The following is a 24,909-nucleotide window of genomic DNA, read 5'->3' as shown; positions in this document are numbered from 1 at the left end:
CGCCTTGTGCCCAAAGTTCTAGAAACCCAAACCGACCAAGAGCAGTGAACGCATGCACTACACCCGCGTAGCACCAAGACTAGCTTTAATCCAGCCATACAGAGAGCGGTCACTAACACATGCTTTTATCGCCTCTTAGTAATCCCTGCCTACAGATATCTCTCTCTCGATCTACCTGCCAACCTACCTACACACCCCAAAAAATAACGTCTCTTGTCCACTCACCAAATAAGCACAGTGCTCTGAGACAAGCTTAAAAAATGCTTAAAACAAAGGAAAGTGCTGGCCCAGTGAACTGAGAATCTTTGTAAACACTGATCATTCAATCATTCCTTCTCCCACTCATACTTGGATTTTGAACCAGTTAGTACTAAAGCTTATGCATTAATGGCCAAGATCAGTTTGAGGGTCCCTGTATATACTGAGTTCTGCTCTTATTCCAGACCACGACAATACAGTCCACTGACAATATTTTTAATTTTTATTCTCACTTACTGTCACTTTGTGCTGTCCGGTGAGGTTCGGCGACTCGCACAGCAGCTGGATCTCGGAAACAGTGAGGACACACGGGGTGTCGCCAATCAGCACCGTGTAGTTGAGGCGAGAGTTTCCAGGTGCAAGCGGCATCAAGTTCCGCCCCTTTAGACAACAGGGAGAAGAGACATTGTGACGGTTCATGCTGCCACTATCCAAAATCTCATATCCTAGGCTCGGTTGTGCCTCCTTACCATAAAATCACCAGGCAAACCCCTTCCACCTTGAACCAAATTGGCAAGTGTAACAAAAAAGATTTTATAATAAACCGCAACATTCCACCGATGCTTCTAAAATGTTTGCTATGTTCTGCATTACCACAGTTCTCACTTTATACCTCAGAAGGGTTAAATAATGACTCCAAACATAGGGCAGACTCTGCACATAGCAAATACCTTGATGCAACAAGGTGCGGAAGCTGTTGTTAACCAGAAAAGAACAAAGACACCCACTGGTTCCACCATGCTGCTATAGTATAAAATACCCTTTCCCCATTCCCCTAACATAAGCCTAAAATGTGGGCATTGGTATGTAAGGTGCAGTGGGGGCATGTGGAGATACATTATATGTATATTTTCTTTTATTAGATCGAAACCTGTGGTTTCATATCTACTATTTGCCTGAGAACACTTTCTCGTACTTTGCAGATGTGACAGTCCCATGTATTCTGGATTTAATCTAATGGGAGGCCTGGTCTCGGCCTGATTTCTCTCCGATGGGAAACAGACCCAATACAGTAAAAGGCTCAAGACCTGGCCCTTCGATTGAACAGATCACCACGAAGCAGTTAGCAACTCCAGCGCCTTGAGGCCATCACGGGCGATTTGCTGTGCTTTATAAATCCTTGATTGATTGAAACGATCCCAAGACCCATTGCTAGCTGTACCTTGCAGACAACAGCTTCAAAAACCTCATTTGCAAAAGCAGAATGCTCTTTTAACAAGGCAGGCCATTTTTTCACTAAAAAGCCACCTTCTAAACTCTACAAGTAGGAATGAGAAGTGAACAGTCTAAGCTAGTATTTCACTAAATGTTTGCAATATACTTTTCTCATTTAGAAAATAAGAATGTGTCCTGCTGATTGCAGCAAAACAAACATGCGATATGTAAAGCCCATCATGGGTGGCATGTATCCTGGCAAAACAGAGGCCTTTCTGTTGACCATCACAAACCACTAGCGATTGGACTTTGTTGTCTAGGTCACCAGGACTGCTCACTGGCACTATGGGCAAATGGGACATACTTACCAGTTCTGTATCTCTTCTCTGTTATATATATATATATACACACTGTATATGTTCAAATAAATGGAGCCCTCTGCTGGCAGTGGAACCAAAATGTGATTTCACGACATAATAAGACTATGATTAGATTACCAATCTAAAGCAGAAAAGTGAAATGTACAAAATGCCCAGAGCGTGCCCAAGTGCCTGCGGCAGGAATCCTGTCCTCCATTTTGTGACGGCAAATCCTCTCAGCTCTGGTTCTGCAGCCGGCAGTTACAAGGACACTGCCAAAGCATCTGATGGACGGGCACAGCTGCCGTTGATTTTAATTAAAATGTTAATGCCAAAATGTACATATAGGCAGCATTCAATAAGTAGCGGGCACAGACTGGGGTGTAAACTCAGAGATCGGTGCACTCTGTGATCAATTCCTTCTGTCTGCCGCCCAGCATACCTCAATCAAAAAGTCTGCCAATATTCATCGAACCCATGCATGTGGAGTCAACACAATCCCTCAGTTGGCTTGGAGTGCAGTTACCTTGTCTGGGGCAGCATGGGAAACTGCTTCATTTGTTTAAAACACGGCAGCCATATGCTGGCTGTTTTTCTCGTACTTCACAAAGGGAAAGCAAAAGGCATTGATTGTATCAGCGAAAAAGCCTCAAGCATCCTTCCTGCTGCCAACAAATCTGAGCATCGGCAGGCTGGACGCCGAGTGTGTGCGACAGTCGAGACCCTGTGATTTGGCTGCGTCAGAGTGTCCCAGGTGGCAAAAGGAGTCACCGAGCCCAGGCACCTGCGATGCCAAGGTTGGATGGTGCCAGGTACAGCTGTCACTACAAGAGTACATCAGAGATGCGTCCCTGTGTTCATTAGTTCATATTGTACAACACCCGGCAGCAAACCTAAGCGCTTTTCTAGGGGTTTAGAAATTCATGCGCTAAGTGGAAAAATCAAGCCCGCCGTTTGGCCCAGAAATAATCTATAAACAGGGAAACTCCAGCCATCCTTTACATGGACTGTTTGTTAATTGTTTAAAAAGCACCCCGACTGAACGTCATTGTTTCATTAACCTGAGGGCGGGACTTCCTGTACATAGCATCAGAACAGCCAGTCAGGAAGCCAGCCAGCTACCTTTTGTGTACCAATTATTTTATTGATAAAATTAAGAATTAGGAAATAACAGCAAACATAGTGGTATGCAAGTCCAGCGTATACCCATATAGAGATATAAAGATTGAATATGATACGTGCACCAATAGCAAACAATACTTATATATAATATTGAAGAGAGATAGAAGAGAGGGGTGAGAGACTAAGCAATAGAAGGAAGAAAGTAAAGAGGAACGAAAGGACAGAGAAAGAAGGGAAGAAAGTCGAATAGTACAATGCAGGGAAGAGAGAGGGGAAGGGGAGGTAGGGGTAGTGAGTGCAATGATGGTAATGAGGAAGAAGCAAGGCTAAGCGAACTTTGAGAGAAGGGGGGCATCTTGCAAAAAGGGGGACCATATAAGAAGAAAAGTAGCTGCTTTGTCCATTAAATTGTAAATGATCTTTTCATATGATGCGGTCTTGTACGTATCCGCAAGCCATTCGTCATGTGACGGCAATTGTAGAGAGCGCCAATATCGCAAAATACAGATTTTTGGCAGCTGTAAGGGCAGTGACGAGCAATCGGTGAGCATGGCACGTCAATTCGGGAATGACCGATAAGTCATGGAGGAGAACTATGGGGCCTGGAAGTGGCGAGGGCAAATCTGTAGCTTCCCGGATCGTAGACTCTACTTGCAGCCAGCTACATGAAGGGAAAGAGAAGGCTCAGGCATTACTTAAAATGTTCTTTCCACCGAGCACTGCCTGCCTACACAGGACTTTGAATGTAAAAAATGGGCATTAAAAGTTTAATTAAGGAAGGTCATGAGCTGACTCGTCGTACGTCAGCGAAAGACGAGCCTTGACTAGCACTTGTAACTGACTGCAAAGCTACATGACCAGCTCAAGTGAGCAAAGGAATCAGTCTGAGAAATGATTATGCCAACGAGTTAGTACCTAGGTCACAAGAGGGCTGCTACTACTACAAGTCTGAATGTAGGGGTATAGACACAGGCAATCTGGGGGGCAGGACCTCCAGGTCTTAAACAGAGATCGACTCTACATCAGGGTACAGGTAAACTGTATCTGAACCACCACGTCGGGTGATGCACGCCAGCCGCCAAGATTCACCGGGCACCCCTAAAACTTGATAGGTGCCTCCACAGGAAGCGGCTATCTTCAATAGTGATGGAAGGAACCATTAGCAAACCAGGATGATTCATTGCAAACGGGCAGGTGGGAAGATAGTTACTGCGGGTGTAAACACCATGGACGTATCTATGATCTTTAATTGCAATGTGTTTGAAACTGTCATGCTATATACTTCTCAATAAACACAAGGATCTTTAATACTATGAGCATTCATGTCAAAAGATGAGTGACATGCCCCCAAACATCACACAGTGCTCTTGCCCCTCAGAGAGTGAATTATGTGGATGGTACAGGTAGCAAAGGAACCAGGATTCGTGGCCGAATTGATGTCAGCGGCGGAGTGGGCAAAATCCACACATGTGAGACGGGGTTTAGTAATGACTCCCAGAGTGCAGATGTACAAGGGTCCACCTTACCTTGAGGATCAGTGGGGAGCTGGGCTTCAGCTCCAGGGTCCCCGTAAGGCTCAGCGGCTCAAAGACGGGGTCCGGGTAGTAGACGAAGCCGGTGTTGTTCATGATCAGCAGGGCCTGCACATTATCCATGATGAAGCCAATCTCATCTGGTCGGTCGCCCATCTCCGGAGGGATCCTGGTAGGATTGTCGATGGAAGGAGCAAGGCACACCATGGTGGTATCATTGTAAACAGTGCAGTTCTGGAGGGGTGAAGACATAACATGTGTATTTGTAAAGCGCACGTTCACCCAGGTGTATCTTGGCACTGAATTCCAGATGTTTATTGTTACCCAATTCAATGGAACTCATCAGGGTCCGTTCCAGCTCTTTACGACCCCTGATGCTAAGTAGGCTGAATTGTCAATGTTAGCTTATCATATTTTTCCCACATGCCCTTTAAATTTTTTGGCTCTAAAATGGCATTCTATAATTGGAGGACATTAGCCAGAAACCCAGAGAGCGAAGCAGCCACATAACTGAATGGAGACCTTGTTCAAAGAAGTGTTAACCAGACCCCTTTCAGATTACACCGGAGGCGTATCCCAGGATGGCACTTTGTTTGTTATGGCAGAGATTAAGGGTACTTTTCCTTATCTAAGCATTCGGGGAGCATTACAGCATGGTGGCTGAAGACCCAGGGGTAGACTAAGTGAGGAATGTCAATGTTGCACTTGCTTACTCTAGGGAGGGAGTACCACTGAAGGGAGTAAAGCTTTACCTGGGTGTCCCTTCCATCAGGCCTACCTATGCAGGAAAATCGACATCCCTCATTCTGCTCAAGGCAGACAGACATTTACGTAACATGCAAACTCCCCTTTTCAGCAGCGTCACTTACGTTCTCGCGCTCTGTGCTTCCGTACTTGGCTCGTATTCTGGGGTCCCTGATTGTACCCAAGTTGGTTCCAGTGACAGTCAGCGGGGTCCCTCCGCTGAAAGAGGACAATAAAGAGAAAACGATTGAACACTCGCGACTGAACTATAAACACACATGCACACAATGACCGAGCTTGCTGCAGTAAAGTGCAGGCTGCAACCCTAGACATGCGCACAAGCAGAGCGCCGGAGCCAGCGTTTCAATCACAGCATACAAAACAGCAAACAATACAAGCTGGGGGGGCACGTAGTGTTCGAATCCCTCCACTCAAGAAGTGACCACAATACGCTGGTCAGGTCTGAGAAACAAGCTATGAATACTAAAGGCAGAGGTTACATTACTGCTCAGAGTCTTACAGACCTACCTGGTGTAGTAACCTTGCTACCTCATGTCATGACTCTTACTCCACTTCCGGCTTGTGGAAGGTGCACCAATATAACCATAGAGCAGACTTTACGAAAGCTACCCCTGGTATTGAAAGAAAGCACTCACAACCTACATAAACATTACTTTGGGACCAACCACACAGGTACAGGGAGGAGCTTTCTTCTCATAGAGCAGAATAATGGCCGCCATTAAGGGGGCCACAAATCAAGCCCAGGGGAGGTTGTGGGTAAGTGGCCAGCTTCACTGAGATTAGGTGAAAAGGTGTTCCAACAAACCAAAACACAATTTGCGCAGTCCCCATTGGGTGGACATTTGGTTAGCTTTGCATCTCGATGTGGCGAAGAAGGTCACCTATCCAAGGGACCCACCTGTTGATGCTCCACTCGGGGTCCATCTTGAGGATGGTGGGATCTTCGGTGTAGTTGTACTTCACGGCGCCATTTGCAAGCACTGCGCGGTTTATAGTGATGATGATTGGTGCAGGGGCGGCCACCACGCCTGGCGGGGTTTTACAGCGGATCTCAGTGGCACTTCGCCTAGGACAGGAGAATAGAATAATGTATGTACTGAGGCTGGTAGTGCCACAGAGGCTAAGAAGGTGAGGGCGAAGGGAGGCAGAGATAGTTATAAGGCAGGGCAGGTCTCGGTGGCTGTCTCGGATGCCAAGAGACAAGCAAGGGCAGGAATTCTTCTAAAACCATCAAATATGGTCTCATGGACATTGGCAGCAGGGTGGCAAAATGTTATTTCATCAAGTGTACCAGAAATCCAAGCACTAGCCTGTATCACAAGGATGACAGGGCAAATAGGAACTAGAAGGGCAAGGGCGGGGAGGCAGGTGAAGGGCAAGCAGGGAAGGGTGATGGGGAAGGGTGATACGGAAGGGGGAATGGGAAGGATAGGTGGGAGGAGGAAAACAGGGAAGTGGGTACAAGCGGGCAGGTTGGTAAAAGAGGATAAACTGAAAATGAGGAGGATAAGGGGTAAACAAGGAGGGCAACGGGCATATATAAGGGCAGAGAGATTAAAGGTGGGCAGGGAGCATAAAAGAGAACAGAGAAAGGCACATCAAGTCAAGGCGACATCCAAATCGCTCACCTAGAAAACAGGCAAGGCCGCCCACCAATGGTGACGGCAACATCACTTCCCGCGTTCAGGTGGTTGCCATGGATGGTCACCCAGGTCCCTCCAGAGACCGGTCCACGGGATGGCGACATGTTCGAGAAGGAGGGCATCTGATTAAAAGAAGAAACAAGAGATAAACAAACCCATAGAAAACGCACCCACCGGTCGATCCCAAGGAGCTATGGATATTGGTCAGCGGAGGAAATCAGTGGCTGAGGGCAGGACCACCCTAGGAGCAGCAGGAGGCCACAGAGAATATCATAGGAGGAGAGGACAAGAGTACTGCCCATTAGCGGATATTCCTGATAATACAGCGCGCTTCATGGAAAGAGCACACCTCCACAGGAACCAAAAACAAGGTAGAAAAGCGTACACTGTCCCTGGAATTCAGTTCTCGCCTTCGCTCCGGTGTTAAGACGAGACCCGTAGCTCCTCAGGGATCAGACGAGACTGTACCCAAATGTTAAAGATATGTAAAAGGAGGTTAAAAAAAATAATAATAATAATAAACCCACCAAAACAAAGCAAACTGCTTCGGCTACCACAAAAACACATGAGGCTATTTGGCAGTATAGGAAGTCTGGCTATTACAAGGACTGCCCGGCTACATTACTGTGGACAATCTAGATAGGATTCTAAACATGGAGGTCCCACATACCTCACCCGAAACTTTCTATAGCTTCCCATGCTTTATCACATACATCTGTGTCTACCTCCTAGGGCAGCGGCACTTTATGTCTACCTCCTAGGACAGAGGCACTTTATGTCTCCTAGGACAGAGGCACTTTATCTGTGTCTCCCTCCTAGGACAGAGGCACTTTATCTGTGTCTCCCTCCTAGGACAGAGGCATTTTATCTGTGTCTCCCTCCTAGGACAGAGGCACTTTATCTGTGCCTACCTCTTAGGACAGAGGCACTTTAGAGGAATGTAATTAACAGACAGGAAACATTTGTTTTGTTCTTTTTATAAAAAGTGCACAATGAAGTTCAGATTATTTTTAAGAGCTCACAGTACACTGCAAATACAGCACAATTCGAGATTTCCCAAAGTCACAAGTGGCTTGAGTGGGAAAGGCCAAATTAAAACTTGGGGAACATGGTTCTTCCATTAACAGCGGAGCCCCTTAACTCCGCAAGTTCTGTCGGTCAAAAGCATATAGTGCCTTAAAACAGGAGTCTGCAGTCTCCTGCTTCACCGTGGACTTTAACTTGGAAAAAACATCTCAGTCTAGATTTGTTTACATAGTTTCCCTCTTAATTTTTAACATGCAATTAATATTTGTTATTTTAAATTTCTGCCAGGCTTCTAGAATCTCATTCAATTTGACGATAGCCATGAGGCTTGCAGTTTGCGTACAAAAGAGCACAGGTCTCAGAATAAACAAATCCATTGAACTTTTCAAAGCGTCTTCGTTGACTTTGAAAATGTGAAAAAAAAAATCTGAAATTTCAATATACAAAATTCATGAGGTCACATTTTCCTTCTACAGTTTAATTTTTCGATTCAAAGGTGGAGAATGAATTTGCCCCATGCCCAAACGCTTCCCTCCCCTTTCCTACTGGATTTCTTTTTAGTTTCTCCATCGCCTTGTTTTGAGATGCTCACAGCATAAGACCGTAGGACGGATAAACAGTAAAGGGCAGCTGCAATTCTTAATTGGTTCAAAGAATGACAGCAAAGGTTTTGAGTGGATATATCAAAAAGTAAACCAAGAAAAACTGGTAGATTAAAAAACATCTGTTTCATAACTTACCACAAAGGTGAAACCTTTGGGTGCGATGGCCTTGTAATCAGGGGAGCAGTCCCGTACGCACACTTCCACTGAGACAGACAACTCTTGGCTTCTGGTGCCACTAGCATCACTGATCTCGCAAACAATTCTAAAAAACAGAGGGGTGGGGGGGTAGTGAAAGAAGAAAAAGGTTTCAGCATGATGGTGAGTGGAAAACACAATAGTGTTCAAGATGGCCGCCTACAGCCCCTCAAGATGGCCGCCGACAGCCCCCTCAAGATGGCCACCGACAGCCCCCTCAAGATGGCCGCCGACAGCCCCGCAAGATGGCCCCGACAGCCCCTCAAGATGGCCCCCGACAGCCCCTCAAGATGGCCCCCGACAGCCCCTCAAGATGGCTGAGAGCCCTCCTATGCATCAAGTAAAAATAGTGGATTAATACAGAAAATGTATCTTCCAAAGAGTGCAGCACGCAACCCGGCCGCAGATTTGTAAAAATAATTTACACTAAAACGGACTTGAGCATCAAATCTTCATCACTGGGGCAAATTCCCTAAGGTTTTGGTGTTTCGCGAGATATTGTTGCTTAGACCCTTGTACCTAAAGGTTAAGGGTACCTTAGGGGGACCAGGATATAAATACAAAACCTGAAATGACTGCCCGTACATCAGTTAAGCTACTGTGGTAACATTATCTCCCACTATAATGTCTGAAAGGTGTGACAAGCAATACAATGATGGAAGAAAGGCTTGAATTCAGCTCAGACCACATTGTTTTTTCCCACTAGGTCATCCTAGACAGAGAACAGCGTTTGTAAATCAACCATGGTCCTGCTGCAGTGGGAACGGTCCTGCATGAACTGCCAGACCCAGTCCCCTCCAGATGGAAATTCAAGTAACCACAGAGCAGTTTAGGCCTTCTTGCGTCTCGTCAGTGAGGCAGGACATTAAATGTGAATGAGCGACTGCATGAACATGCTGCAGACTGAGTAGGTCTTCGGGTGATTACTGGAGCAAGGACCAAGAGAGATGAATTTTCAGCAGTAACTGTGTAATTGTTTAGGTGTACAGGAACGTATTTTTTTTAACAAACTGAGGCCACGATTAGTATGTTTTAGACATGATCGTAATGTGTTATTAAATTGGCCCTACATGATGATGTATAACGGCACTTTGTGTCTTGTAAGGAGATGTAACATTTTTGTTGTTCAAGAACGTGATAGTCCGTGTGTAATCATTACTGGGGTCATTAGCAATCCTGTACATTGTGCAATGTGGCACTGTGTGTAGAATCATGCTGCTACCCTTAAGAGCATATGGCAGGGTGGGAACAGAGCACAGTCTGGAATTACCGGTCACTCACTCTCAATTTAGAAATTCACCCCCGGCCTCAAGAGACTCCTAAAGTCTTCCACAGCAGCTCGTAAAAAAATTGTTAGTAACACCCAAAAGGTGCCAGGCTGCTCATCGCATTGACAAGGGGGGGGGCTGCATCCTTCAAGTCAACCTCAGCTGAGAGAGTCTCCACTCCCCTACATTTAACCAAGCTGCGGAACACTTCCGGTTAGTTCTTGGATGGAAGACTGCCTGGGACTACCAGGTGTTGTAGGCATGCCTATCCGCACGCCACTGTGGATGGGCCGGATATCGGAAGCCGGGTTGCATGAATACAATTTGAACCTCTGATTTACGATTTGTAGTAAAATCTCCATCGCAGAGCGATCTTACTAGGTGTAAGGTCGAAGGACTAACTGCAGAGATGCCAACCTCTCCTAACCCTTCCTACTCGGCCCTTTCCAACTCATACCTACAACAGCCTCACAAGGGTGCTTTGGCCTTACGCCCAAGTCTCCCTCTTCCTCGGCACAGGGATTGGACATTAAAATCGTCCATAACTGAACAAGCGTCCCCTGGCAGTCCTAGACCCTGGTTCCACTGCACCAACCTAACTACTGCCCTACCTAGACCCTGGTTCCACTGCACCAACCTAACTACGGCCCTACCTAGACCCTGGTTCCACTGCACCAACCTAACTACGGCCCTACCTAGACCCTGGTTCCACTGCACCAACATAACTACGGCCCTACCTAGACCCTGGTTCCACTGCACCAACACAACTACGGCCCTACCTAGACCCTGGTTCCACTGCACCAACACAACTACGGCCCTACCTAGACCCTGGTTCCACTGCACCAACACAACTACGGCCCTACCTAGACCCTGGTTCCACTGCACCAACACAACTACGGCCCTACCTAGACCCTGGTTCCACTGCACCAACACAACTACGGCCCTACCTAGACCCTGGTTCCACTGCACCAACACAACTACGGCCCTACCTAGACCCTGGTTCCACTGCACCAACACAACTATGGCCCTACCTAGACCCTGGTTCCACTGCACCAACACAACTACGGCCCTACCTTGACCCTGGTTCCACTGCACCAACACAACTACGGCCCTACCTAGACCCTGGTTCCACTGCACCAACACAACTACGGCCCTACCTAGACCCTGGTTCCACTGCACCAACACAACTACGGCCCTACCTAAACCCTGGTTCCACTGCACCAACACAACTACGGCCCTACCTAGACCCTGGTTCCACTGCACCAACGTAACTACGGCCCTAGTAATACTCGCACCAGTTCGGACTGCCAAGCTCATTTTCTTGAGGCCTCGTAAATACAAATATTTAACAAAATGTTTTCTGACTTTATAAGAAAGTGTCATTTAACCTTGGATTCATTGAGAGTTCGCAGCTGTGACCTCTATCTTGCCCCTTGTGACCCCTGACACTGTATTTGCAACCCCTTAACTCTAAGGTGGCAAAATCAGTGCCAGACACAGAGTGGGCACCTTGTTCTTATGGGCATCAGTTAGCGCGCCAATCTCCTTGTTTTTTGGGCATTTTGTTTATTACACTAATAGTGAATAACAGTATATTATTCACTATTATGGTGATACATTTTGGAGTACAATTCGCTAGAATATGACCCTTCCTAGCAGCTGAGGTGAGTAAAAAATGCTTTTAAATGTATATTATGTGAGTGTGTTTATGTGAGAAGAGTGTATGTATGTGTGGTTGTGTGTTTATGGGTAAGCATCTGTGTGTGTGAATGTATAGGTCAAATTGCGTGTGATGTCACTTCCCCTACCCCTGGCCTTTCGGTGAATTGAAGTTCATACATTTAACTGCAACCTTTAATCTTTTCAATTCGAACACAAAATCCAAAGAAATCGGTCATTTTTAGGTCGGGCGGAAGTGGTGTTTGGGTCAAGAGTCAGGACGCTCCGCTTCGACAGGGGACATGCTGCGGACGTCTAATGTTCCAGGTGAATGGCTGCCTCAAGCTCTAGGGCACGCGCACCGCCGCTGGAGATGCAAGACTGACGCATGCGCAGCGCCCCTCTTAACAGAGAGACGGGATCCTTGCACACCGCAAAGACTGGCGCTGAGTGAGAGCTCCCGCGGTCGCTTCTTTCACACGGACGAGCCAGTTATGGTCTAAATTCTGTGGTTCAGAAAATAAACACATACATCGCACTCGACAAGTGTGTGTGCGCCTCCGTTAGCAAGTTAAGACTTTGTAATGGTATTGGTGATTGATAATACATTCGCTCTTATGCAGATGAGATCGCTATGAACCCCAGCTTGTCGCTTGGTGCACCATTAACCGGTGTCACCGTAACACCAATCAAGGGTGGTCGTTGTACCTCAGAGGTGGAGTGGACATGTCCTACTGAGATCCAAACGTAGGACTTGCAGTTTACCAACTGATCTATGGAGCAGTGGAATTAACCCACTGAGCTGGCCTACAAAAGTGGTGGCCGCCACCGGCCTCCACTGGAGACGTAGCCTTCCACAGATGCCAACACAATGTTAGCGAAGAGGTTTATTACCACCCGCTGAACAGGCAGGAGCTCAGAACATAGTACGAGGGCAGCGCTGCCCGTGGTACTCCAGGGGGCCCGTGGTACTCCAGGGGGCCCGTGGTACTCCAGGGGGCCCGTGGTACTCCAGGGGGCCCGTGGTACTCCAGGGGGCCCGTGGTACTCCCCCACAAAATATAATACGCCTTCATCCTCCATTCACCAATCTTGTGGGGGGAAGCTGGAGCAAGCAAACACACAGCAACCACAGGTGGCGTCATTAGAGGAGAATACTTAACATCAGTAAACATGGGAGCGCTTCAACCAAAATGCCTGGGTATCTTGGCACCAAGTAGTGCCCTTGGTTGAGGTAATCGCGTCCAGGGAGGTGGAGGTGAAGCAATATCGCAGGACATGAGCCTCCCCTCCCTTCCCCAGGGGTAGAGATGGGCTGCACTGTGGTTGCTGGTGATGGGACACCAGCCTGGGCAGCAGACCTTAGGGCTGGGGGCAGAGAGGGCATTTAAGGATGCGTGCGCTGTACACTGGCAGTCCCTGGGTGGATACACAAGACAGCCGAGTGGGCATCTGCAGCAGGTAGAGTCCAGGAGGGAAAGGCAGACTGAAGCAAAGCAGAAATTTTCCAAATACTCGGATGAATTATCTCTGAAGACAGGAGGCCCCATCCCAGGGCAGATGGCTTTTCACTCCTGGAAGGAGGATGAAAGGGGGACCCCTTGGAGACCTCAGTACAAGGAAGGAAATAGGAAATGTCTTAAGTCTGCATGATCTGTAGCGACACGCATGCCGGATTCGTATGGCAGCATGTGGGGAGGGGGTGGGGTGGGTACAGGCCTCTGCTTTTCTACTGAAGCTGGGTAAATGAGTCATTCATCCCACTGCGATCTCTCAAGGCCCTGCCTTCCTCGGGCACCCTTCGGGCTTCTCTGTGGCAGGGTGAAGTACGTCTCGAGGCCTACGGAGGAGAAACACCACTTCTCCTCGGATGAAGCCGTTTAAGTATGCATGGACCCATCTGCTAGGCTTGGTATCAGCCATTGTTAAATTAATTTATTACATCCAATCCGCCTCTTGTTTTAACCCCACTACCCGAGCTTTATTTAGAGCGACTTGGCTGGTTCCCTGGGAGTGTGCGGTGAGTCCGGGGCTTGAGCTTGCCTGTTTGTGAAGGTAACACAGTGGGTTCCCTTTCCAAGATGGCACCTTCCCTAATACGGCATTCTAGTCTCTTTCCGGTGAGTGACCCGGAAGTCCTTATACCACTGCGCGCTTGCTCCGGTATATCACACGCCCACTGATAGCACAACATTGTGAATCCCGGACCGGCGACGTGGGGTAGGTCTACCGCCACCTCCGTTTTTGGAAACCCGTGCGTACTACCATTCTTTTTCCTCCCCCTTCGATGATTAGTTGTGCCGCGACCTCCCACATACTTGAGACCACTTTGTATAGGATCGCCGTTCGCACAACTTTGCGGCACTGACTCTACGACGGTTTAAAATAGCAATGCCCAGGAATAATTAACTCCACTGCATTGGCAACTGCGCGAGTCTCTGCGCGTATTGATTGGTTGATTGCTTCCATCATAATTATACGTTGTTTTTTAGTTGGAGACGCAGTTTGGCGTCCCCGTGTGAGGCACTGGCGGGCTATGTTTACAACCCTGTCCTCTCCCTTGTGGGACTGTGGGTGATATTCTTGCTTGCAGAGGCACCACGCGACGTCTCTCTGGTTTCATGAATATTGTTATCATACATTGTGTGCCTTACTATGGAGGCGTGGCACTGCTATGGTTTATTTTGAACCTTTAAGTTTCTTAAGTGACATTATGGGCCGCTGTGTCTTTTATGACCCCGGGCGTTTGGCACCGGGCTCTGCGCGCAATCCACGTGTATCAATCATGTCTCCCTTTGATTTTATTTTTCCAATATTATTAGGACACTACAACTTAGTGTCTCCACTAGCCGGATCTGAAACACCAATGCCATGACCCTAATGGGTGAGTGAATTTTCTTGTGTGCTTCTCTTGCTGCATTCATTTTTATTGTTCTCAGATTCACTACATAAAAGACACGTCATCATGCATGTCATGAACCTTGAAGAGCATGAGTTTTGCATCAAATTCACGTTGCATGTCCTGTCATGAAGTAGTGAATAATATATTGACTTGTATTGATAAATTTGTCAATCTGTTTTTTCCTTGCAGGTTATGTTTTTTGAGTTACAGGTACCACACTTGCTTTGGGTGCTGTAAGGGTGGTCAATTGTATACTTTACCTTAGACCATCACCACTTAAGTGTAGGTCGTTTTTCTGGTCCTGATGAATTGCCGTCTAATTGACTCCAAGGCAAGAAACATGTCGACCATTTGCAGACGCTACATACCAGTATCCTTGGAATTGGTTATAGCGTTGGTTTGTCTCATTATTTTTAATTAGGGTTGGGGCCACGTTCATTAAAAAAATTTCTGAGTGGACCACCTCCCCTATTTTAGATTCTTTACACACACATCATTATCACCTACACCAATTTTTAGGACCCTCACTTGCACTTCACCAATCGGCTTCTGGAAAAAAGATCTCCGTCAGGAAGGCCCCAATTCGGGTGCCGATCGGGGATTGCAGCGCCGCCCCGATAAGGAGCAGACCCGATGATGAAGCATGACACCTAGCTGGCTGGGTGTGTGAGGGTCTTATTCCAACAAGGAGAAGTTCCTTCTCCCCTCTCATACTCTAGGATTCACTAGAGTTCACTCTGCATACACATAGCCTGCCTGCATATTAGGAACTGCATACTTTCTTTGTTAGAGCTCTATTTACGGACCTGTATGCTGGACCTGGTTATCAATTGTCCGTTTATCCCCCCCTTTTGAAATAAGGCTTGGTATCGCTCACATCCCAAGAGGGAGCGCCAAGCAGCGTGGCCAGTGACCAAGGAAAGCGAGCTACTCCAGCCAGGATCTGCTGAGCCCACCTTGGGAAGCGCGCTTCTAGCCAAGGGCACGCTCTGCAGCTTTCCAGCGATGACCGAAGACATTAGGGACCCAACAAGGCACAGTGACCTTTCAGCATCCATGTCCCTTGTCTTAGTACAGTAAGGCCTAGTCTGGATCTGGGCATGGAATCTCTGGTAGAAGTCATACCTACCCAGGGGTTAATTCAGCCAGGTGGAACATGGCGAGGGGCCCAGAGACCCTCTCCGCTGATCTCCAGGCCCCTCTTCACCTTGGTGGTCCAGACGAAAGGTGATGATCTGGCCCGCTAGATCGCCATGGCACTTAAGGACAAAGGGGCAACAGTGAGTGGTGCTATCCAGACAGGTGGCAGGGCGCAAGGTTTCTGGCGCCATACAGGAAACAAAAGATTTTTAGTAGGATGGAGCTTGCACAAGGGACTAGGGCCTCTCCCACCACAAAGTACAGTACAATCCGCGCCTTACAGCCCCTCCTGGAGGCACACGTCAAAACCAACTGTGTACAAAATAAGACCAAAACAACAAACTAATATAACTCAAGAAACTCCCATCTGAAGCGCTGACATCACACTCTTTTGATGTACATAAGATTATAACTGAAGTTACAACACCAGCCCTTATGGGGTAGAAGAGACCCCATCGGAGTGTGTTTACCCACCCTCACAGTGTATGAGACCCCATTGAAGGGAGCTTACTACAGAGCCATACCCTACGCGTGCTGTACACCAGGCCCCTTTTGAGGCGTCTACACTCTAGAGAAACCCATCTCCACAAGGACATAAGTGGACACAGACTTTATACTCACTGCTCAGCGCTGATGTATTCGCTCTCTGTAGGCACACACATGACCCGTCCAACTCGCACCCCCAGGCGGATGTCCTCAAAGCGCAGGCCCAGGTTTTCACCGGCGATGGTCAAGCGGGTCCCCCCTTGCTTGGGGCCGGTCTCTGGAGACAACTGTAGGATCAAGGAGAAAAAAAGAATTAATAGTGGATAAGAGATTAACCTGCTGGGTGCAATCCTGCACTATGGATGGACGAGCCACGAGGGCCGTCCCGGTTCAGCTCCATTCTGGAGGACACACTCAGGAAGGAACGGATTCCTCTAATGAGATCAGAATTCACATCTACTCTACAACAAGGTTCACCAGTCACACCTACTCACCCACATCAAACTGGCATCATGACTGTCTCACCCAGAGCCGGGGCAGGACACTTAGCGGCTTGTATGGTTCATATGTATGAGTTGACCTATGGTCTACTTATATGAAGCGCAGAGTTCTTCCTCAGCAGGAGCGTCTCTTGGTGCGGTACAAACAGATGGCATACCAAGGTCGGTGACCCACCCCGAGCAGTATCCTGCCAAAAGCTAAGTTTTTCCCTTTCTGCTGAAATATAATAGATGCATGCATTCTTTCGAAGCATTAGACAGTAAACTTCAAATTTAGGACCCTTGGACTACGAAAGGCCTGACATGTGTCCCTCCACATCCCCAAAAAATGGCTAGTTTGAAAGACGGCATAACCATCTTGGGAATTGAACGAAGGTGGGCCTGCTAAGGACCGCATCGGAGGAAGCAGCCACGAAGATGGGAGAGCTGCTATAAAAGAGGCAGCGGACAAATCACACTGCTTCAGAAAGAATTCTGCAGCCTATGGGAATCCAGTGGAACATTTTAATTCCAGAGGAGATGGACTCAAACTTGCAATGTCCACAGGCGACCGTAGCGGTGGCGCTTTGTACACGTTGAATTCTGCCCAAGACTGGTTTGCGATGTGATAAACATGGAGGAGGGCTTTCACAACAGTCATGATAACTATTCCAATCAAGAAGGGGTCACGTGACCAAGGCATCTCACGTGGGAGAAGCACATTCAAGTAACTGACCAAACTTGGCCAGATAAAGAAGGGTCTGTGTCAAGGAGAACATGCAGATTCCGGACCTGAGAGGTGGGTGCAGGAGCATTGATCATTGGTGAAGCCCTGGACTTGGTGTACCAGTAGCCGATCAATTTTTTTTATTACAGAAAAAAATCTCCGGTTCAGATGAACTAAATCTTAGGCAATTGGCGAACATCAAACAATGATGCAGTTTCTTCCCAGATGGAGCCCCATGAAATTGACCACTTCATCCCCCCCACCAACCCCAATCTCCAGAATGTCCAACAACATATGTGCGTCATTCCGGTACAAGGACAGAGCCAAGTCTGGTCCATGCAGCAGGTGAACGAGAGGCGCTAGACAAATGAACAGGCAGAGCGCTGAGCTCTGGAGACCCCCAAAATGGCGGAAGACAGAAGAGAAAGTTCCCAGCTGTACTGCGACAGAAAGCATAAACTCCAGCGCACATTAGCGCCACTGATGTGAAAACCAGAGAGGCGCTACAGTAGAATGTGGCGCTCGACAATGTTGAATGCAAGGTAAGCCCGCTCACCACCCTTCAAGGATCTGTGAAGCTCGTCCAGTAAACAAAAGTCCACCGCCTGCCTCTACATGACGAACCAGGCTGAACGCACCCTTCTGAGGAGTAAGCGGGGTGTCTGTAGGCCGCAGGGTGTCTGTGGGCCGTGAACTCCTGCAGCTGACAAGTACATTTTTCATCAAATTCTCTGGGACGTAATAAAGCAGGGACATGGTTCTACAGTGAGCTGGCCCACCACCCTCTACAGAGAGCTTCTGCAAGAGGACGAGCTTAGAAGGACGTGTCCTAACGAGTAGGGGTCACTAACGACGCCCAGTAGAAGAGTGTCTACAGCCTCCTCAGTCTGGACAGGACTCCAGCCGGACAGACAGCACGGAGGCAGTCTTGCGCAATGTATTCTGCTGTGAACACAAGGGACGAGCGATGTAAACCCGGGCCGGTACTCGCACCATGAGCGCTCGACTGCCCCCCGAGTGCTCCAGACTGCATCCTCTGCTTTTAAACCCTGGTGAAGGCGACAATCCGACCACAGGCATTTAAGAAATAAACAGGTAAGTAAGCCTTTATCTTTTGCTAGTTTTAATGGCACCTGTCAGCAGATGCGGACGATTGACATGCTACAAACGAAGATGTTTGAGATTTTTTTTTAAATAAACATAAAAACAACACAAAGCCCATTTATCCAAGGTTTAAGCTGAATGGCAGGTGACAGGTGCTCTAAAGGTGCATATTGTCTATTACTATCCACATGACGTTCCTGAAATGACAAATTAATAGTAGCCGTGGAGAATCAGTCCAACAAGCAAATTCACATTCAGAGATGGAAAAGCAATAAAACGCGACCTTTCCGCGGGTGGGGCGGGGCAGTATTCCCCCCCCGGGGGGGGGGGCGTACCTGAAGTGTGACGAGCGTTCCCTCAAATCTGCACACGACAGAGCCAGTACGCCCTCCACCTTACTCGCTCTCTCAGGCGCATCTGGTAAGGACGGATATTTGGTAGCCACGCAACCGGTTGTGACATCACAAGCACTCACTGTTATATCATCTTGTCACGAGACTACGCTGGAGATTTTTAAAGGGCCCTCAGTCCTTTCCTTCGGTCTTGGACTTGTGATTTTCTTAGGGCTAGGAGTGTGCTCAGAATTACTGAATGTAAAATATGGGTGTTTCCCTGTGAGGCTCACAACTTCAATTGTGGCTGATTCCAGAGTTAAAGTGTTTGTTTAAATAAGAATACGGCATAGCCGACAAATTATCTCCTGCCAAATATTCAAAATGTCATGGCAAAGTCAAAAGTACACATTTTTCCTGTGAACTCCTAGGCCTCAAATGCAGTGGTGCCATGCACGGTGGTGGTGTGGGGAGAAACCGGATTTAAAAACATGTCCTGTTGCTGTGACAACGTTTAACAACTGCATTAAAAAATGGGTAATAATGCCACGGGGACAGACACCTCCCCGGGTAATTGTTGTAAATGAACGAACAGGTGGTATTTATTAAGATGGTAAGTTCAGGAGTAAAAGTACAGAGCCCCGCCAGGAGCAGCCTTCCTGCTGCTTAGCCCATGCGCCCACTGCCAATCTCACTCATCCAACATTCCGCTGCATCATCACGCTCCAACATTCCACACCGCATTCACGCTGGCTGAGCAGCAAGTACAACAGTAATCAAATGTTTTCATCTGCTGGGAGAGCCTAGGTTTTATTAAATGTATCGAATACGTTTGTTAATGACATGCACGTGCCAGTTTTGGGAGGTGGCAAAAAGTAATTTGCTCTCCCCGATCCCCTTCGCTCAGATGTGCCTTGGTGCAGCGCACAGCAAAGTCAGGGGTCATGGGGTGTCCTGGTCAGATTCTGAAAGGGAGACACGCTTCCCCCCCAGCATACGTTTCCAGACTGGTTAGCAGCCCACGTTAAGATGATTCTGGGTAAGGTTTACTTGACATTATAGTCCATTTTCCATCTTGATGTAGCCACGTCATTTTGTGCCTCTTGTTCACTGACAAATTATAGTCTAACTTCTATGTCACGCTCAGATTTTGGTTTCAAGAATCTGGTTAGAGAAATTGAAGTATTCATGAAGGCTTTGGACCCGAGTCACCCTTACTGGAAGAGAGCTATGCCAGTCCAAGCCCATCCCGTAGAAGCAGCAGCACCACCACCACCACGGCAACCACCACAATAGATGGTTTCACCCGCTACAGGAAAGGGTGAGCCCAAGTTGGGCTCTGCCACAAACTGTGCTACCTGTACGCTGGTGCTGCGGCCAGCTCCACCACCATTGCGATACAGTATTGGCGCAGAACAGGCCCTCCCACTACATGAATGGAGGTGGCCATATGGCCTTCGGTCCCAAATTGGGCTCCCTTGAGGCTGGTGCCGCCAGTACCACCCAGTACAGTAACAGAGGGCTGAAGTGGGGGTTCAGTGCCACGGTCCTCTTCCAGGCAGGTCAGAAGGTCTATCCACTACGGTAGAGAGGCGACCCCCAGTTAGACTTTGATCCCAACTTGTGCTTCCTGGACACAGGTGCTGCCAACCACAGCCAGCCTGGTATACCACTACCACAGTGACATGGTAAATACTGTTGCCGGGCAGCCCCACCCATGAGAGTAGTCGGGACTTCCAAATGAGCATCAGTCCCAGTATGTCCTCCATGGACGCAGACGCCACCAATCCTACTATGCCCAATGGAAACGCTACCCCAGGGCAGCGGGAAATACTGCAGCAGGGAAGGCACAGCTACCACACTAATGGAAGTGTCCAAGTGGATGTCAGTTCCATCTCTGGACACAGGTGCAACCAGCCTTAGCGAGCCAGGTCCATCCACCACCACCCTGTGACAAAGTAAATATTGCCACAGGGCAGGCCTTCCCACCGGAGTAACAGAGGAGCCCAAGCGGGCTTCGGTATCGGCACGTCTTCCCTGATCGTAGACTCCGCCAGCCCCAGCTTGAGTATCAAACGCCGCCATGGAGGGCAACGGTAAACATTGTCTCCAGGCAGGCCCACCCACTAGAGTAACAGAGGTGCCCGAGCGGGCTTCAGTCCCAGCACATCCTCCCTGGACGTCGACTACGCCTGTCCCAGCTTGAGTATCAGAAATCCCGCCATGGAGAGCAATGGTAAATACGGACGCCAGGCTGGTCCGCGCACCAAAGAAATAGAGGAGCCCAAGCAGGCTTCGTTCCCAGCATGTCCTCCCTGATCGTCAACTCCACCAGCCCCAACTTGAGCATCGGAAACGCTGCCATGGAGGGCAATTGTAAATGCTGCCCACTAGAGTAATAGAGAAACCCAAGCGGGCTTCAGGCCCAATAAGTCCTTCCAGGACGATGGCTCCACCTGTCCCAGCTTACGCAGCTGAAATGCCGCCAAGGAGGGCAATGGTAAACACTGCTGCTAGGCAGGTCCACCAAATAGAGTAACAGAGGTGCCCAAGAGGGCTTCAGTCCCAATACGTCCTTCCTGGACATAGGCTCCGCCAGCCCCAGCTTGCGTATCAGAAACGTTACCATGGAGGGCAATGGTACACTCTGCCGCCAGGCAGGCCCACCCACTAGAGTAACGGAGTTGCTCAAGCGGGATCAGTCCCAAAAGATCTTTCTTGGACGTAGGCTCCGCTAGTCCCCGCTTGCGTATCAGAAACGTTACCACGGAGGGCAATGGTACACTCTGCCGCCAGGCAGGCCCACCCACTAGAGTAACGGAGTTGCTCAAGCAGGATCAGTCCCAATAGATCCTTCCTGGACGTAGGCTCCGCCAGTCCCTGCTTGCGTATCAGAAACGTTACCACGGAGGGCAATGGTACACTCTGCCGCCAGGCAGGCCCCCCCACTAGAGTAACAGAGTTGCTCAAGCTGGATCAGTGCCAATAGATCCTTCTTGGACGTAGGCTCCGCCAGTCCCCGCTTGCGTATCAGAAACTTTACCACGGAGGGCAATGGTACACTATGCCGCCAGGCAGGCCCCCCCACTAGAGTATCGGAGCTGCTCAAGCGGGATCAGTCCCAATAGATCCTCTTGGACGTAGGCTCCGCCAGTCCCCGCTTGCACACCAGAGCCTGCAGAGGCTCGTTTAGCAGAATTATCTCCAATAAGGCGGGCAGGTGTGGCATGACAAAAGCCGTGCGCTGACGGATGAGCAGCAGAGAGGCGGCCCAGCAACACCAATAACGAGGAAATTATAGGCAATTTTACAGGAGCCTCCGACTGCCTCAAGCGCGGCCTGTCACACACCTGCAGGCGCTAAATTGAATTAATGTGTCCACAGGAAGAGCCTCGGCTCCTGATCATTAGCAACCATCTCAAACCTCCTAGGAGATAGGCCTGCATGGCTCGTGGAAGCCTCTGGAAGGAGGTGATTACCTCATGACTTGACGTATGACGGGCAAGAGCGGGCAGATGACGTCACAAGGCAAAATAGACATTTTTTAAAGGTCTATGGATCCTGCCCTGTGTCTACCTGCTACAGTGTTGCGGATTTCCAAGATTCCACTTTACATGGACTTTTCCATTGGTTTAATAATTTTTAGGTCTGGTTAGATACTACTTTGGTTTTAAGCAAAATATTGCACCGTAACAAACAAGCACTGTCAAAGTCAACAGGTCTGACAGTTATTTTTTCCTGTTTTTGATGCAAACACATGCCATGGATGTAAAAAGAAAAAAAAACATGCCAAAGATTAAATGTGGCAGCCAAATGCCTGCATTAAGAAATCCAATTAAAAAAAATAATCAATGTGTATAATTTTAACATACCAGTACGGATGCTTACTAGCAGGCAGGAAACATCTCTTTCTTTTTAATGCACATTTGTAGAAAACAGGATTCCTACTGGTGCAAAGAAAAGACACTTTTGGCTCTGAATTACTCTAACATGAAGAATAGTTTAAACACACAATGCTGGCAAAAAAAGGGACAGATAAAGGGACGGAAATAAAAAAGATTGAAAAAGTATACAATTGGTCTACCAACGCTGGCACTTTAGTGCACTATTTCTATTGGTGGATGTGCACGTGATCAGAAAGGACTGTAATCCCTCTCAATGTAAGAGGCATAATGGCTGCACGCTTTACGATGCGGCAGGTGGAAACAAGATGGTGCTTTCTGAGACCCAACACCTTTTGTTAATATACAATTGTAGGAAGAGCACCGTGACATCATCCGCTGCATATCCTACTATAGATTTACTAATGATAAACCAACATAGTCACAAAGTCCCATTTAGATGCAGACTACGTTTTATCGTGTATTAAGAGTTATTGGCCGATAAGCTATCTCACAAATCCCAAAACGGACATGCAGTGACCAGGAAAACAAGTTGTGGTCCACCTATAACTCTCAGGGTGGACTATGCCGCGGGCGCTGCCTCTTTCTAGAGTCAAAGGTACCATGTACGGCTGTGCTTCATGTGACCAAATGACTACATGTCACTGGGACATCAGTTGTCCAGTACTGGGCCTTCTTTTTACCAGGATTTACTGACCGGTGTATTGGTGCAATTGGCAGAATGGAATCAAAGTAGTCCTCTCCTACCCAGAATGCACTGGTTTTGACTCATCTGGTCACTCTAGCTGTTTGCTCTCTAAACTAATCCACTTCTACTATCAATAAAGTTCTAATTTTTCAGCTTTTACAGATAATAATAGTCAGAAAACAACGTGTTTCCTCTATTTTTAAAAGTGGGAAAATGCAGAAAATTGTGCTTGTGGGTGACTCTCCGTGCTGTCTTTCGTGATTTCCAGGACTACATCCGAGCAGCTAGACAGCACAGGAAGTTTAAGAAAACAAAAAAAAACAGGTAGAGATTTACCAAAATAACCTATTTGTACTATAATGCTGAAATTTACTTGTGAGTGTAATGTTTCGCTATATTTGGCAGCTTAACATTCTAAAACAAATCAGGTAGAAAAGTATGAGTGCATATTTAGCAGTTAAATAAATGTGGAAATACACCATTTTACGACTCCATTTATTCTGAAAAAAAAAAAAAAAAGATAACTCCCGATAAGATGGCAAAGAATAAATATAGATAAATACGGACACCCTTCTTGCTCCCTCCTTCAGGCCCGCTCCATAACCATGGTGCTCCGACGCAGTGAACAAGTCCGGCTTATTTTGATTCCGTGACCCCAACCGGTTTGTGGGCTCGTTGACTCAGACTTTTGTGGGTCCCCGGATGTACTATCTTCCATTGCCGCTATGCCTCACCGGATCCGTTTTCCAGCCTCTTGACTCAACCCCCTCCCCCACTACCTTCTATGCTCCATGGGACTTGTTTCTGTGTTATTCTATGCTCTGGTAACCTGATGTAGTTCTGTAAAACTGTTTTTCTTACGCCACGCTCATGTAAAGCGCTCTGATACCTCGGGTCTAGCCAGTGCTATATAAAGCTCCTCAAATAAATAAATAAAATAAATAAAATAAATAAATAAAATAAATGTTTAAAAAAATGAATACCATATTACCGGGAGCCTTAAATATAAGAATTTGCAATGCTACAATGTTCAGATACTCAGAATGGCACCCCTATCTTAAGGTGCCACTGTACAACTTAACTGGCTGAATTGATAATGCCCATGCAGCAGAAGCCAATATTTCCGAGTGACAGAAGACGTCACCAGAAGACCGTGCCTCCTGTACAGGGTTACTTCTGTGATGTTCAGTGCGACATGCAGAGGCGGAGAAGGAGCAAACAAGCTGCAGTGGTGAGGACATGAAAGAAACAAGAGCACAGATTAAATAAACTGATTCTGTGACTATCGATTTTAATAATCTTTAAGATTATGTTACAGAGATGTGTGAACAGTGTGATAGATCTTAATCAAAGCCACCACGCGGGCCACCGAGGCATCTAGATTCCCTGTGAGTGCAAAGGGCACAGTCATGGGGTGCATGTCCGCTCCACAAAAGGTCAAACTCTTGGCTGGGAGCACACCGCCACTCCCGCTTTTATGCAAAACGTACACAAAGCACGTAGCGCGGTTCCATCATTTTTAATTGGTTTCACCAGGGTACTTTTAAATAAAACAACAAAAG

The 24,909-nt window shown here is 47.8% G+C and overlaps 1 protein-coding gene across 2 annotated transcripts in view; it reads right to left on the bottom strand.

Annotated features, from left to right (window-relative positions):
- The window catches only part of PLXNA1 (plexin A1), a 507,337-nt gene that overhangs the window by 87,190 nt on the left and 395,238 nt on the right, over nt 1-24,909 (bottom strand). For both annotated transcript variants that reach the window (XM_085624414.1, XM_085624415.1), the window contains exons 12-18: nt 16,251-16,402; nt 8,601-8,727; nt 6,820-6,956; nt 6,090-6,257; nt 5,296-5,389; nt 4,421-4,660; nt 496-639 (exon numbers count right to left, since the gene is read on the bottom strand). In XM_085624414.1, the coding sequence (XP_085480540.1) occupies nt 496-639; nt 4,421-4,660; nt 5,296-5,389; nt 6,090-6,257; nt 6,820-6,956; nt 8,601-8,727; nt 16,251-16,402 (1,062 nt within the window). The remainder of the gene's footprint in view (nt 1-495; nt 640-4,420; nt 4,661-5,295; nt 5,390-6,089; nt 6,258-6,819; nt 6,957-8,600; nt 8,728-16,250; nt 16,403-24,909) is intronic.

This window comes from Triturus cristatus, chromosome 9, assembly GCF_964204655.1.
Source record: "Triturus cristatus chromosome 9, aTriCri1.1, whole genome shotgun sequence".
Taxonomy (NCBI): Eukaryota; Metazoa; Chordata; class Amphibia; order Caudata; family Salamandridae; genus Triturus; species Triturus cristatus.
This window is presented reverse-complemented; position numbering and strand designations above follow the sequence as displayed.